The sequence below is a fragment of the Oncorhynchus gorbuscha genome, linkage group LG03 (genome assembly GCF_021184085.1).
Source record: "Oncorhynchus gorbuscha isolate QuinsamMale2020 ecotype Even-year linkage group LG03, OgorEven_v1.0, whole genome shotgun sequence".
In the NCBI taxonomy this organism is placed as follows: Eukaryota; Metazoa; Chordata; class Actinopteri; order Salmoniformes; family Salmonidae; genus Oncorhynchus; species Oncorhynchus gorbuscha.
The window spans coordinates 91,907,039-91,921,380 of record NC_060175.1 but is presented as its reverse complement, the minus strand read 5'-3'; the positions used below and the strand labels follow the sequence as shown (position 1 = coordinate 91,921,380).

At 43.4% G+C, this 14,342-nt stretch overlaps 1 protein-coding gene across 5 annotated transcripts in view; it reads right to left on the bottom strand.

The window, feature by feature from the left end:
- Positions 1–14,342, bottom strand: part of LOC124032204 (nuclear factor of activated T-cells, cytoplasmic 2-like) — a 50,402-nt gene that overhangs the window by 30,684 nt on the left and 5,376 nt on the right. For 3 of the 5 annotated variants that reach the window (XM_046344430.1, XM_046344427.1, XM_046344429.1), the window contains exons 2-5: positions 13,015–13,948; positions 12,646–12,814; positions 3,114–3,316; positions 2,600–2,772 (exon numbers count right to left, since the gene is read on the bottom strand). In XM_046344430.1, the coding sequence (XP_046200386.1) occupies positions 2,600–2,772; positions 3,114–3,316; positions 12,646–12,814; positions 13,015–13,948 (1,479 nt within the window). The remainder of the gene's footprint in view (positions 1–2,599; positions 2,773–3,113; positions 3,317–12,645; positions 12,815–13,014; positions 13,949–14,342) is intronic. The other 2 variants (XM_046344431.1, XM_046344428.1) reach the window with 1 other exon arrangement.

The window sequence follows — 14,342 nt, the reverse complement described above, 5'->3', positions numbered from 1 at the left end:
CTGCTGTTTCCTGAAGTCCAAAATCATCTCCTTAGTTTTGTTGACGTTGAGTGGGGGGTTATTTTCCTGACACCACACTTCGAGGGCCCTCACCTCCTCCCTGTAGGCCGTCTCGTCGTTGTTGGTAATCAAGCCTACCACTGTTGTGTCGTCCGCAAACTTGATGATTGAGTTGGAGGCGTGCATGGCCACGCAGTCGTGGGTGAACAGGGAGTACAGGAGAGGGCTCAGAACGCACCCTTGTGGGGCCCCCGTGTTGAGGATCAGCGGGAGGAGATGTTGTTGCCTACCCTCACCACCTGGGGCGGCCCGTCAGGAAGTCCAGTACCCAGTTGCACAGGGCAGGGTCGAGACCCAGGGTCTCGAGCTTGATGACGAGCTTGGAGGGTACTATGGTGTTGAATGCCGAGCTGTAGTCGATGAACAGCATTCTCACATAGGTATTCCTCTTGTCCAGGTGGGTTAGGGCAGTGTGCAGTGTGGTTGAGATTGCATCGTCTGTGGACCTATTTGGGCGGTAAGCAAATTGGAGTGGGTCTAGGGGTGTCAGGTAGGGTGGAGGTGATATGGTCCTTGACTAGTCTCTCAAAGCACTTCATGATGACGGAAGTGAGTGAAACGGGGCGGTAGTCGTTTAGCTCAGTTACCTTAGCTTTCTTGGGAACAGGAACAATGGTGGCCCTCTTGAAGCATGTGGGAACAGCAGACTGGTATAGGGATTGATTGAATATGTCCGTAAACACACCGGCCAGCTGGTCTGCGCATGCTCTGAGGGCGCGGCTGGGGATGCTGTCTGGGCCTGCAGCCTTGCGAGGGTTAACACGTTTAAATGTCTTACTCACCTCGGCTGCAGTGAAGGAGAGACCGCATGTTTTCGCTGCAGGCCGTGTCAGTGGCACAGTATTGTTCTCAAAGCGGGCAAAAAAGTTATTTAGTCTGCCTGGGAGCAAGACATCCTGGTCCGTGACTGGGCTGGGTTTCTTCTTGTAGTCCGTGATTGACTGTAGACCCTGCCACATGGCTCTTGTGTCTGAGCCATTGAATTGAGATTCTACTTTGTCTCTGTACTGACGCTTAGCTTGTTTAATAGCCTTGCGGAGGGAATAGCTGCACTGTTTATATTCGGACATGTTACCAGACACCTTGCCCTGATTAAAAGCAGTGGTTCGCGCTTTCAGTTTCACGCGAATGCTGCCATCAATCCACGGTTTCTGGTTTGGGAATGTTTTTATCGTTGCTATGGGAACGACATCTTCGACGCACGTTCTAATGAACTCGCACACCGAATCAGCGTATTCGTCAATATTTCCATCTGACGCAATACGAAACATGTCCCAGTCCACGTGATGGAAGCAGTCTTGGAGTGTAGAGTCAGCTTGGTCTGACCAGCGTTGGACAGACCTCAGCGTGGGAGCCTCTTGTTTTGCTTCTGCCTGTAGGCAGGGATCAGCAAAATGGAGTCGTGGTCAGCTTTTCCGAAAGGGGGGGCGGGGCAGGGCCTTATATGCGTAGCGGAAGTTAGAGTAACAATGATCCAAGGTTTTACCACCCCTGGTTGCGCAATCGATATGCTGATAAAATTTAGGGAGTCTTGTTTTCAGATTAGCTTTGTTAAAATCCCCAGCTACAATGAATGCAGCCTCCGGATAAATGGTTTCCAGTTTGCAAAGAGTTAAATAAAGTTCGTTCAGAGCCATCGATGTGTCTGCTTGGGGGGGGGGGGGGGGGGGATATATACGGCTGCATGCGATCCATTCCGTTGTCCTGTTTGTAAGGCAGAACACAGGATCCGCGTCGCGGAAAACATATTCTTGGTCGTACTGATGGTGAGTTGACGCTGATCTTATATTCAGTAGTTCTTCTCGACTGTATGTAATGAAACCTAAGATGTCCTGGGGTACTAATGTAAGAAATAACACGTAAAAAAAACAAAAAACTGCATAGTTTCCTAGGAACGCGAAGCGAGGCGGCCATCTCAGTCGGCGCCGGAAGTACCCACCCGGAGCACGCGCTTCAACAGGTATATCTCACTGGTCATCCCCAAAGCCAACACCTCCTTTGGCCGCCTTTCCTTCCAGTTCTCTGCTGCCAGTGACTGGAACGAATTGCAAAAATTGCTGAAGCTGGAGACTTATATTTCCCTCACTAACTTTAAACATCAGCTATCTGAGCAGCTAACCAATCACTGCAGTTGTACATAGCCCATCTGTAAATAGCCCACCCAATCTTCCTACCTCATCCAATATTGTTTTTATTTACTTTCTGCTGTTTTGCACATCAGTATTTCTACTTGCACATCATCATCTGCTCATCTATCACTCCAGTGTTAATTTGCTAAAATGTAATTACTTCGCCTCTATGGCCTATTTATTGCCTTATCTCCTCACGCCATTTGCACACACTGTATATAGACTTTTTTTTGTTGTTGTATTGTGTTAATGACTGTAACCTTGTTTATTCCATGTGTAACTCTGTGTTGTTGTTTGTGTAGCACTGCTTTATCTTGACCATGTCGTAGTTGTAAATGAGAACTTGTTCTCAACTAGCCTACCTGGTTAAATAAAGGTGAAAAAAAACATGTTGGATTTATAGTACTTACAGCACTCGATTGGATGGGAGGAAACTTGCAGTGAGATGTGTTGCCCATTGGGTTGGGGTATGTGGACACGGAACACCAGGCGCACACGAGTGTTCTTCCGTCCGATGTCCGTCTCGCCCTTCCTTAGCTCAATGTCAGCATTCCTGAGCTTCAGGATCCCAGCACAGTCGATTCTGTGACAAACAAACCAATATGAGATCTACTGTAAATGCTGTACCGGTACACAAATGTTGCATTATGATTACAACCGATATGGCTAATTACATCAGACCTGTGTTCAATTAGTATGTTATTTTTCATTCATATCCTTGATTGAGCTTGCCTGGTACAATGGAACCAATAGAATAGTTTTATCAGTGCAAATCCATCATGCCCATCTTGTGGCACTGGAGACAGGCTGAGTAAAAATGGCCAAAAGGTTAGAAGAAAACAAATACTATTTGAACCCAGTTCTGCAAAAGACACTGCTCTGTATGGGTGGTGTTCGGCATGTCACTACTCTAGCTACTCTCACATCGCTTTCATGTTGTTCTTGGGCTCCAGAGGGATCTCCAGAACTTTGGTGGAGTTGATAATCTTCTCGTAGCTGGTGGTGGTGACAGTCTTGCCCGTGATACGGTGGACCTGGTAGAAGGCGTGAGGCTTCAGGATCCTGTCGTCTGCAGTCCCGATGAAGATCTGAAGGCCTAGGGGCTCCTTACCCCTGTAGCCATGCAACTGGAAGAAACACCAGAGGAAACTCCAATAAAACATTAATAATACAAAGTCAAGATGTTCACACTTTATATAATGTGTCATTTTAAAATGTAAAGAACATTTCTACTCTACCTGTTCTTTTTCACTCCTTATATACACTGCACAAAAACTGGTAGGTACCCAGTGTTTTATTACATAGTTGAATTTATATAATGATTGATTTATATAATGATCTCATTATTTTGCCAATAACTAGATGTATTATTTTGCCAGTTTGCTGATAACAGTTTAGGCTGAACATAACACTGCTGGAAACATTAGTATTTTTCCAGTCCTCAACATTAGTATTCAGTCGAGTCTCAATTTACTGTTGAGAGTTAGAATAGTAGAATACACAAGGTGCAATTTCAAAACTTTGTTGCAGCAGTTTTTGTCTTGTTACATGCCATTCACTGACAGTCCATCAATTAGCCCATGTCAGTTAAAATAATGTTGATTGGTAAATTCTAATTAGTCTAGCCAGCTTTCTACACTTGTTGTAATCATGGCCGAATTACCGATGGCCCCCAGAGATTTTGTTAGTCACTCTCACTCAGATATCATATTATGTGAGCAAGACAAAGGAGATGATCGTGGACTACAGGAAAAGGCGGGCCGAACAGGCCCCCATTAACATCGACGGGGCTGTAGTGGAGTGGGTCGAGAGTTTCAAGTTCCTTGGTGTCCACATCACCAACAAACTATCATGGTCCTAACACACCAAGACAGTCATGAAGAGGGCACAATAAAAACTTTTCCCCCTCAGAAGACTGAAAAGATTTGGCATGGGTCCTCAGATCCTCAAAAAGTTCTACAGCTGCACCATCGAGAGCATCCTGACCGGTTGCATCACCACCCGGTATGGCAACTGCTCGGCATCTGAACGTAAGGTGCTACAGAGGGTAGTGTGTACGGCCCAGTACATCACTGGGGCCAAGCTTCCTGCCATCCGGAACCTATATAATAGGCGGTGTCAGAGGAAAGCCCATAAAATTGTCAGAGATTCCAGTCACCCAAGTTATAGACTGTTTTCTCTGCTACCGCACGGCAAGCGGTGCCGGAGCGCCAAGTCTAGGACCAAAAGGCTCCTCAACAGCTTCTACCCCCAAGCCATAAGACTGCTGAACAATTAATCAAATCGCCACCGGACAATTTACTTTAACCCCCCCCCTCTCTCCATTTGTTTTGTACACTGCTTCTACTCGCTGTTTATTATCTATGCATAGTCACTTCACCCCTACCTACATGTACAAATTACCTCAACTAACCTGTACCCCCACACACTGACTCGGTACCGGTACCCCTTGTATATAGCCTCGTTATTGTTATTCTTAATGTGTTACTTTTTATTATTTGTTTGTACTTCAGTCTATTTGGTAAATATTTTCTTAAGTCTTCTCGAACTGCACTCTTGGTTGGGCTTGTAAGTAAGCATTTCACGGTAAGGTCTACACTTGTTGTATTCAGCGCATGTGAAAAATAAAGTTTCATTTGATATTGACCTGGCAAATGTGTTGAATTGCAGGAAATTTGATTTAAAAATGTTTTTTTAATGGTTCTACATATCAAACTTATTTCTTTACCTTTCATTAACAAAATACTTTTTTCTGCTAACAGATCCCCCAGAATGTATTAAATTAGAGTTTTTAAACCCAGTGCTGAGTTAATGTAAATGTTATTTGATAAAATATAGAATTTGGCCTTTTCTACAATAGTCCATAGAAAATCATTTAATAACACATCCACAAATGGCAAAAATACAGTCAAAAAATGTATCATAAGGAATATGGTTTTGAAGTGTTTTTTGGAAACATATTTAACCCCTTATTTTTGTTGCCACAAAAATAAGGGGTTAAACATACTTCCATTAGTTTGTCCCGTGACACTGATGGGGGTCGTAGAGCAAAACAGAGAACACCATTATGTTTGTGAGAGTCTCCCCTTTCCATAGAGTGGTGACAAACATTCGGACACTACAAACATTTTCCTGAGAAGATTGATGTTCTTTTTGTCATGGTCTGACAAACACCGCTGTCGCTCTGCCAACTTTCACCGCAAATGCGGAAACCCGACATAGGCGGATGATATCTCTAGCTTTTTAATTATCTTATCTTACTTAGATTTACACATGGTTGTGTTTAATAAACACTTAAGGATTAATGTGTAGGGGCTAATTGTATAGCTAATAGTAAATGAGCTTGAACTTTAAAATATTTTTAAAAATTGGACGGCCCTGTCGGAGGATGGTTTCTGTTTGTCCTAAAGTAAATGGAATTCAAAAGAGCTACGTAGGAACTATGATTCACTGGAATACTTGTTCGATTATGAGAAAATTAGACTGCCAAAGCCTTAGCTTTACCCTGTGAGCCAATGTTCCACGGACACTTTCAAGACAAAAGAAAGAAGGCAAGGTCTACGTAAATTCCAGTACTTCTCAAGTTTCTATACAGTGGAGAGGTCTGGTGAATTGGAGGTAGCCACATAGAAAATACATGTTTATAACATGATGTAAAACTCCTAATCATAAATGTTTATCAAAGTCATTATATAAAATAATAATAAGCTGTAGGCCTAGTTGTTGACAATATTGAGCTAAATGACTGTAAGTCGCTTTGGATAAAAGCGTCTGCTAAATGGCATATATTATTATTATTATTAAATAAAGTCTGCTTGCAACCTCAGACGTCTACACTTTACATACTTCTCTTTTAACTCACACTACTAAACCCCATATGTCTCTGTCACACACACACACAAACACAGTGTCAAGCTCATTACTTTTTAGACAGATACTTTTAGTTGCAAGTTCACGCTTTGTGGTTTTTGCATGCTTCCTTCCAAGGTAGTTGCTGGTCTCTCCACTAATCTGCATCTGTGTATGTATGTATGTATGTATGTATGTATGTATGTATGTATGTATGTATGTATGTATGTATGTATGTATGTATGTATGTATGTATGTATGTATGTATGTATGTATGTGTGTGTGTGTGTGTGTGTGTGTGTGTGTGTGTGTGTGTGTGTGTGTGTGTGTGTGTGTGTGTGTGTGTGTGTGTGTGTGTGTGTGTGTGTGTGTGTGTGTGTGTGTGTGTGTGTGTACACGGAGTGTACAAAACATTCCTAATATTAAGTTGCACCCTCTTTTGCCCTCAGAACAACCTCAATTCATCGGGGCATGGACTCTACAAGGTGTCGGAAACTATTGAGTATGAAAAAACTAGCAGTGTTGCAGCTCTTGACGCACTAAAACTGGTGCACCTACTACCATACCGCGTTCAAAGGCACTTAAATCTTTTGTCTTGCCCATTCACCCTCTGAATGGCACACAAATAATTATATATTATTGGATGTAATGTATTTGTATTTTGTATTGTTTTAGTGAGTATGTGTATTGTGACCTTGTAATTGTCCTTAGCTGCTCTGGAACTACAGTGAAAATTTGCTTTTGGCTAACCCCGGCACATTTACATGAATTTTGCCTTATTGTAATATTGATCTTGATTAATGTGCACTGTCCCCTGTAAATAAGTAAATACACAATCCATGTCTCAAGGCTTAAACATACTTATTTAACCTGTCTCCTCCCTTTCATCTACACCAGGTATTCCCAAACTGGGGTACGCGTAATGCCATCGGGGGTACGGCAAATACAAATGTGATTCACATGAAAAATATATATTTTTTTACATTTGAATTTATTCACATTTTCAAACAGTACATTTGTATTTTCCAATGGGGCTATACTGTCACGCCCTGACCTTAGAGAGACATGTTATTTCTCTATTTAGTTAGGTCAGGGTGTGATTTGGGGTGGGCATTCTATGTTGTCTATTTCTTTGTTTTGGCCGTGTATGGTTCCCAATCAGAGGCAGCTGTCTATCCTTGTCTCTGATTGGGAATCATACTTAGGCAGCCTTTTTCCCACCTGTGTTTGTGGGTAGTTCTTTTCTGTTCAGTCTCTGTTACCTGACATAATTGTTTGCTTTTGTTTTGTTACTTTGTTCGAGTGTTTTTTGATAATAAAAGAAATCGTGAAACACTTTTCACAGAGTCTCTGGTGGCACAGCTAGCACTGTAATGCAGTGCTTTAGACCACTGCGCCACCCGGGAGGACCTGACATGTTTTTTTAAAATTGAGAGACAAGCCTAAAGTTCTTTACTGACCATAATTTTCCCTTGTCTGACCGCTTGCATGATGACGAATTTCTCGCCTGAATGATCTGAATCTAGGATTACAGGGACTCTCCGCAATTATATTCAATGTGCAGGACAAAATTGAGGCTATGATTAAGAAGTTGGAGCTCTTTTCTGTCTGTATTAACAAGGACAACACACAGGTCTTTCCATCATTCTACGATTTGTGTGCAAATGAACTCAAGCTTACGGACAATGTCAAACGTGATATAGCGAAGCACCTGAGTGAGCTGGGTGAGTAATTATGCAGGTAGTTTCCCGAAACGGATGACACAAACAACTGGATTCGTTATCCCTTTCATGCCCTGCCTCCAGTCCACTTACCAATATCTGAACAAGAGAGGCTCATCCAAATTGCAACAAGTGGTTCTGTAAATTTTTTATTTAATCAGAAGCCACTGCCAGATTTCCGGATAGGGCTGCGCTCAGAGTTTCTTGCCTTGGCAAATCACACTGTTAAGACACTGATGCCCTTTGCAGCAACGTACCTATGTGAGAGTGGATTCTCGGGTCCTCAATAGCATGAAAACTAAATACAGGCACAGACTGTGTATGGAAAATTATTTAAGACAGACTCTCTCCAATACAACCAACATTGCAGAGTTATGTGCATCCATTCAAGCCCACCCTCATTAACCTGTGGAGAGTTATTCACAATTTCTGATGAACAAATGAGGTTCTACATGTAAGATGGCTAAATAAAGAGAACAATTATTGATTATTTTATTATTATTATTATTTGTGTCCTGGTCCTATAAGAGCTCTGTGTCACTTCCCACGAGCCGGGTTGTGACAAAAAACTCACACTCATTATTATGTTTAATAAATGTATTGTATAGTATGTGTGGCAGGCTTACAATGATGGCAAAAAGCAACATTGGAGAGTGAGCTGACCCTGGTGCTAGAGGGGGTACAGCTGACCCTGGTGCTAGAGGGGGTACGCAGCTGGAGGTTGAATGTTTGAATGGGTACGGGACTATAAAAAGTTTGTGAACCACTGATCTATACTGATCTACACTGATTGAAGTGGATTTAACAAGTGATATCATTAAGCGATCATAGCTTTCACATGGATTGGTGGCCCCTTCACACACTGGTCTCATGAAAGTGTTTCAGGAGACAGGAGTGATGAGCTTTTAGTCAGGCATACTCATGTGAAAAAATGAAAAGCAAAAATGTAACCTTTTGTTACCTTTTGACACAATTTATACACGCTGTATAGAGTTAGCAGCACTTCTTTACATGTTCAATGTAAGCTGAACTTAAAAGTACAACTGGCAAGAAACAACCTCCCTGAGAGAAACAGCCTATGTGGTATCAATATTGTTCAGAAACGGTTATTATAGTGTCAAAATTGACTACAAAGTGTAAATAGGATAATTCTGGTCATAAAGTCAGTCTCGTTCAAAACTGAGTTTTGTAAATTAGTTCGTCATGACTTGAGAGTTTGGTATTGATTTCAACAATGCTCACTTGCCCACTAACACGGGATACACATCTGCAGCGATTGCACTCTATCCAATCCAGCTGCAGAATACACAGACAGTGTGACAGACTGCCCAGCAGCGCAGCGGATCAGACTTTGTTAACAGATTTATTCTTAAATGGATTCAATCTTTTTTTTCCTCATCAATCTACAAACAATACCCCATAATGACAAATCGAAGACAGGTTTTTAGAAATATTTGTACATTTTTGCAAATACATTTACATAAGTGTTCAGACCCTTTGCTATGAGACTCAAAATTGAGCTCAGGTGCATCCTGATTCCATTGATCATCCTTGATGTTTCTATAACTTGATTGGAGTCCACCTGTGGTAAATTCAATTGATTGGACATGATTGGGAAAGGCACACACCTGTCTATATAAGGTGCTACAGATGACAATGCATGTCAGAGCAAAAAGCAAGCCATAAGGTTGATGGAGTTGTCCGTAGAGCTCCAAGACAGGATTGTGTTGAGGCACAGATCTGGGGCAGAGTACAAAAACATCCAAGAACATAGTGACCTCCATAATTCTTAAATGAAAGAAGTTTGGAACCACCAAGACTCTTCCTATAACTGGCTGCCCAGCCAAACAGAGCAATTGGGGGAGAAGGGTCTTGGTCAGGGAGGTGACCAAGAACCCGATGGTCACTCTGACAGAGCTCCAGAGTTCCTCTGTGGAGATGGGAGAACCTTCCAGAAGGAAAACCATCTCTTCAGCACTCCACCAATCAGGCCTTTATGGTAGTGGTCAGATGGAAGCCACTCCTCAGTAAAAGGAACAGTCCGCTTGGAGTTTGACAAAAGGAACCTAAAGGACTGACATACCTTGAGAAACAAGATTCTCTGGTCTGTTGAAACCAGGATTGAACTCTTTGGCATGAATTCCAAGTGTCACATCTGGAGGAAACCTGGCACCATCCCCACGGTGAAGCATGGTGGTGGCAGCATCATGCTGTGGGGATGTTTTTCAGTGCCAGGGACTGGGAGACTATTCAGGATCGATGGAAAGATTAACGGAGAAAAGTACAGAGATCCTTCATGAAAACCTGCTCCAGAGCGCTCGCGACTTCAGACTGGGGGCGACGGTTCACCTTCCAACAGGACAACGACCCTAAGAACACAGCCAAGACAGAGCAGTATTGGCTTCAGGACAAGTCTCTGAATGTCCTTGAGTGACCCAGCAAGAGCCCGGACTTGAACCCGATCGAACATGCCTGGAGAGACCTAAAAATAGCTGTGCAGCAATGCTCTCCATCCAACCCGTCATAGCTTGAGAGGATCTGCAGAGAAGAATAGGAGCTCCCCAAATACAGGTGTGCCAAGCATGTAGCACCATACCCAAGAAGACTCAAGGCTGTAATGCTGCCAAAGGTGCTTCAACAAAGTAGTGAATAAAGGGTCTGAATACTTATGTAAATATATTTATTTTAAATACATTTGCAAACATTTCAAAAAACAGTTTTTGCTTTGTCATTATGGGGTATTGTGTGCAGAGTGATTTTGGAATAAGGGGGGTAACGTAACAAAATGTGGAAAAAGTCAAGAGGTCTGAATAATTTTCCAAATGCACTGTACCTAAGTCAACATATCTCACATTTAACTTGATAAATACTGCATCAGACACCTGTGCTAGATGTAAAATTGTGCGACTAAACCTTCTCTACAAAAACGTCTCAATTAATGACAGATTTATTGAGTTCTCTTGGATTCATTCGGACTATTTTGAGGAAGTGATACTGGCTTTGTTCCTATGGTGTCTCATGGGGGACAAACATCAGTAACTGCCACCGAACTACACCCCAAGACAAAAATCTTGTTTTCTTAGTGAGCAACAGAGAAATAGATGAGGAATCAGTGTGTTCAGATGCTCTTTAATAGAAGACATTTCCACATGTCGACGGTCGTCTGTATATTTTAAGCAGGGCCTATAATTTTCAGTTCATATTTTAAAGTTTCCACGGCAACGTAATGAAAGCTTCTTTGTTGTGGTTGTTGACTGTCAGAACCTGGCCGAGTGGAAATTAAGCATTTCTTACTTTCTATTTTCTGTCTCTCACGGTCAGTGAGTTGTGCCTGGTGTCATCCAATCATGTGGCTGGCTAGGCACGTCCAAACTCCCTCCCAGTCCCAGACTGAACTCTTCACTTTACTTTTCCCAGTCCCCCTCATTCTGACTCACTCACTGCAACCATGGCAACCGGCTTCTCAAATGGCCTGTTTAGTATTTGCAGCAGTAGACTATTTTACTCACTGTGTCAGACTCAGCTACCTTTGTTCAACACCACGTATTCATGTCACTTTATGACCAAAATGTTCATATTTACACTTTGTAGTAAATTTGATACTAGAATAAATGTTTCTGAACAATATCGATGCCACAAAGGCCATTTTCTTTCAGATATGTTATTGCCTTCAGTTGTGCTTTAATTTCAGCTTACATTTCTGTTTTTCATATGATTATGCCTGACTAAAAGTTCACCACTCCTGTCTCCTGAGACAACCGTCATGAGACCAGTGTGTAAAGGGGTTAGGGGTGTAGATGAAAGTGAGGGGCCAGGGTAATGAAGGATTTGTAAGCCTTGAGACAATTGAGACATGGATTATGTATGGGTGCCATTCAGATGGTGAATGGGCAAGACAAAAGATTTAAGTGCCTTTGAATGGGGTTTGGTAGTAGGTGCCAGGCACACCAGTTTGAGTGTTTAAATAACTGTAATGCTGCTGGGTTTTTCACGCTCAACAGTTTCCTGTGTGTATCAAGAATGGTCCACCACCCAAAGGACATCCAGCCAACTTGACACAACGGTGGGAAGCAGTGGAGTCAACATGGGTCAGCATCTCTGTGGACCTCTTGACACCTTATAGAGCCCATGCTAAGACGAATTGAGGCTGTTCTGAGGGCAAAAGGGTCATTCCTAATAAAACTAGGAAGGTTTTACTGTAGTAAGTATGGGAGTTCTGTAGCTCAGTTGGTAGAGCATGGCGCTTGTAACGCCAGGGTAGTGGGTTCGATCCCCGGGACCACCCATACGTAGAATGTATGCACACATGACTGTAAGTCGCTTTGGATAAAAGCGTCTGCTAAATGGCATATATTATTATTATATTATATTATATATTATATTATTATTATATTATTATATTATATTAGTGTGAGGATACATTAGCTGCCATGTATAAGACATCCGTGCAAGATATAACTCATTTTAGTGAGTGTGGCAGGCTGCTGGGAAGAAAAGAGAGGAGTGAGAGAGAAGGAAAGGTAAAGGATGACAGAGCGTACACGGTAACACACAGTAGTCATTTTCATAAGCCAGGCCCTGGGGCAGTAGTACCACATGCTGTAATGATGACTAGGAAATACCATTACACGCAACAGGCCTTCCTATTCAGAGTGTCCTACATTCAAATGGGCTACCTAGAACCATAAAGGGTTCTTCGCCTGTCCCTCTTTGGTTTTAGGATATGTTTTAACATTTTGCTGCAAGGTACTGTAGATTCCTTTCACCAAATGGTTCCTAAAGGGTTCTTGATGGTTCTTCATTTGTTGAAAACGTTCTACATGGAACCAAAAAAGGTTCCCAAAAGCACCTCCTTTTCTAAGAGTGATACAGAGCCAGCGGCGTACCTGGACGACAGGATGACCTCCAGTGGGGGCTTTGACCGCTCCCCTGCTCCCCTCTGTCTCATAGTGGGCTCGGTGATGAGGCTTGGGCTGCACGTCAACATGGAGCTCGTACTGGTCTGTATGGCTGGGGACAGGCCATTCCAGAGGGGGTAGAGAAGAAAATGGGATGCTACAGGAAATAAGATATGGAAAAAAGGGTTAATTGTCTGTGATTAGGCTTCCTAAAGCGTGGCTCCTAATGTAGTCATATAACTGATACGATGTAATAGACACTAAATCTTATTCATAATATGGGTGTGTCCCTGGTTAGGCAGAAAGTATTCCACTGCACCCTTTATCTATACAGTACATGCTTCCTACACCATTCACCTGCAGAGGTTGGGGACCAGCTGCTTGGTCCAGATGGGAGGGATCACAAAGAAGGACTCCGCCCCAGTTTTACTCTTAACGTCTTGCTCACAGGACACCAGGTAGTTGACCTCCCTGTGGTTCTCTGGGTAGAGGGCGTACGCCTGGTTGGCCGTCTTCACTACCTTGGTGGGGACCAGACCAGGCTGGACAGTGCCGTAGCCGTTCATGGCCTTAGCCATACTGTTGGGGGTCCCGTAATGGGCACTTGCATTCTGTTGGGAGTGCTCCGCGTGGCCCCCGTGTGGGGAGGGACTGCGGGAACGGATCCCAGTGACCAGGCTGGGATTCCTGTACATGTCGTAGGTGCGCTTGCCCTGTGGCGAGGTGGAGCGGGATCCTGGCCTAATGGATGGGGAGGGCGAACGGGGGCCGAGGCAGCCCTCCTCAGTACGGGGGGAAGTACCTGGGGATGTGCGGGGGGAGCCGGTGTGGATGTTCTGGAAGTGGGGGCAGAGGTCTCCGGCCCCGGTCTGGCCACTACTTGGGGACACGCAAGGGGAGGCCCAGGGGGAATAGCTCTCTGAGTGCCAGCTGGTGGAGGAGTTGCTGCTGGCTGGGCTCAGGCACTGGGGCTCTCGGTATACCAGGCTGTCGTGGCCAGGGACGGTCAGAGTGGGCCGGGGACTGATGTTCAGAGGGTGGTTCTGTAGGGAGTCTCGTCCATGGCTGTAGAGCTCACGTGACGGAGTGATCTCGATCCTGGGGCTCAGGGCGATACCCCCAGGCCTGGTGTGGTCCAGGTAGTTTTTAGCCTCCAGGTGTTCATAACCAGAAAGGCTCTCTGGGTTGTGCTCGCTGCACTTGATGTCGTAGGGGGAAGTCTCCTCCAGGGGGTATGCCAGATGAGATGCAACACTGAGGACTCTCAGTGAGGAGAGATTTGGCTCATCTGCTGAAAGGTAGATAGGGAACAAGGAAGAGAAATGATCAGAAGAAAATATATTATTTCTAAACGGATTGTCCATTGTCTGTAAAATTACTGAAGATATTACGTTTTCTCCGAAATCACACATCTTACAAAACTTTGGATCCATGTTTGCAATACACATGAGAGCCACATTAAACAGAAATTATATGTTATTTGAATTCAACAAACAACCATTTCAAATAATAATGTTGTCAATCATTTTTATTCAATCATTTTGATCAGTTTGATTAACAATCATTGAAAACAAAAAGGTTTAGGTGTGGAAACTATTCACATCATCAAATGGGGCCCCTTGTGACTGTTAGAATATTTGTAAACATTAAAGCATGCACATAAAACAAATGACAGATTATGTTTT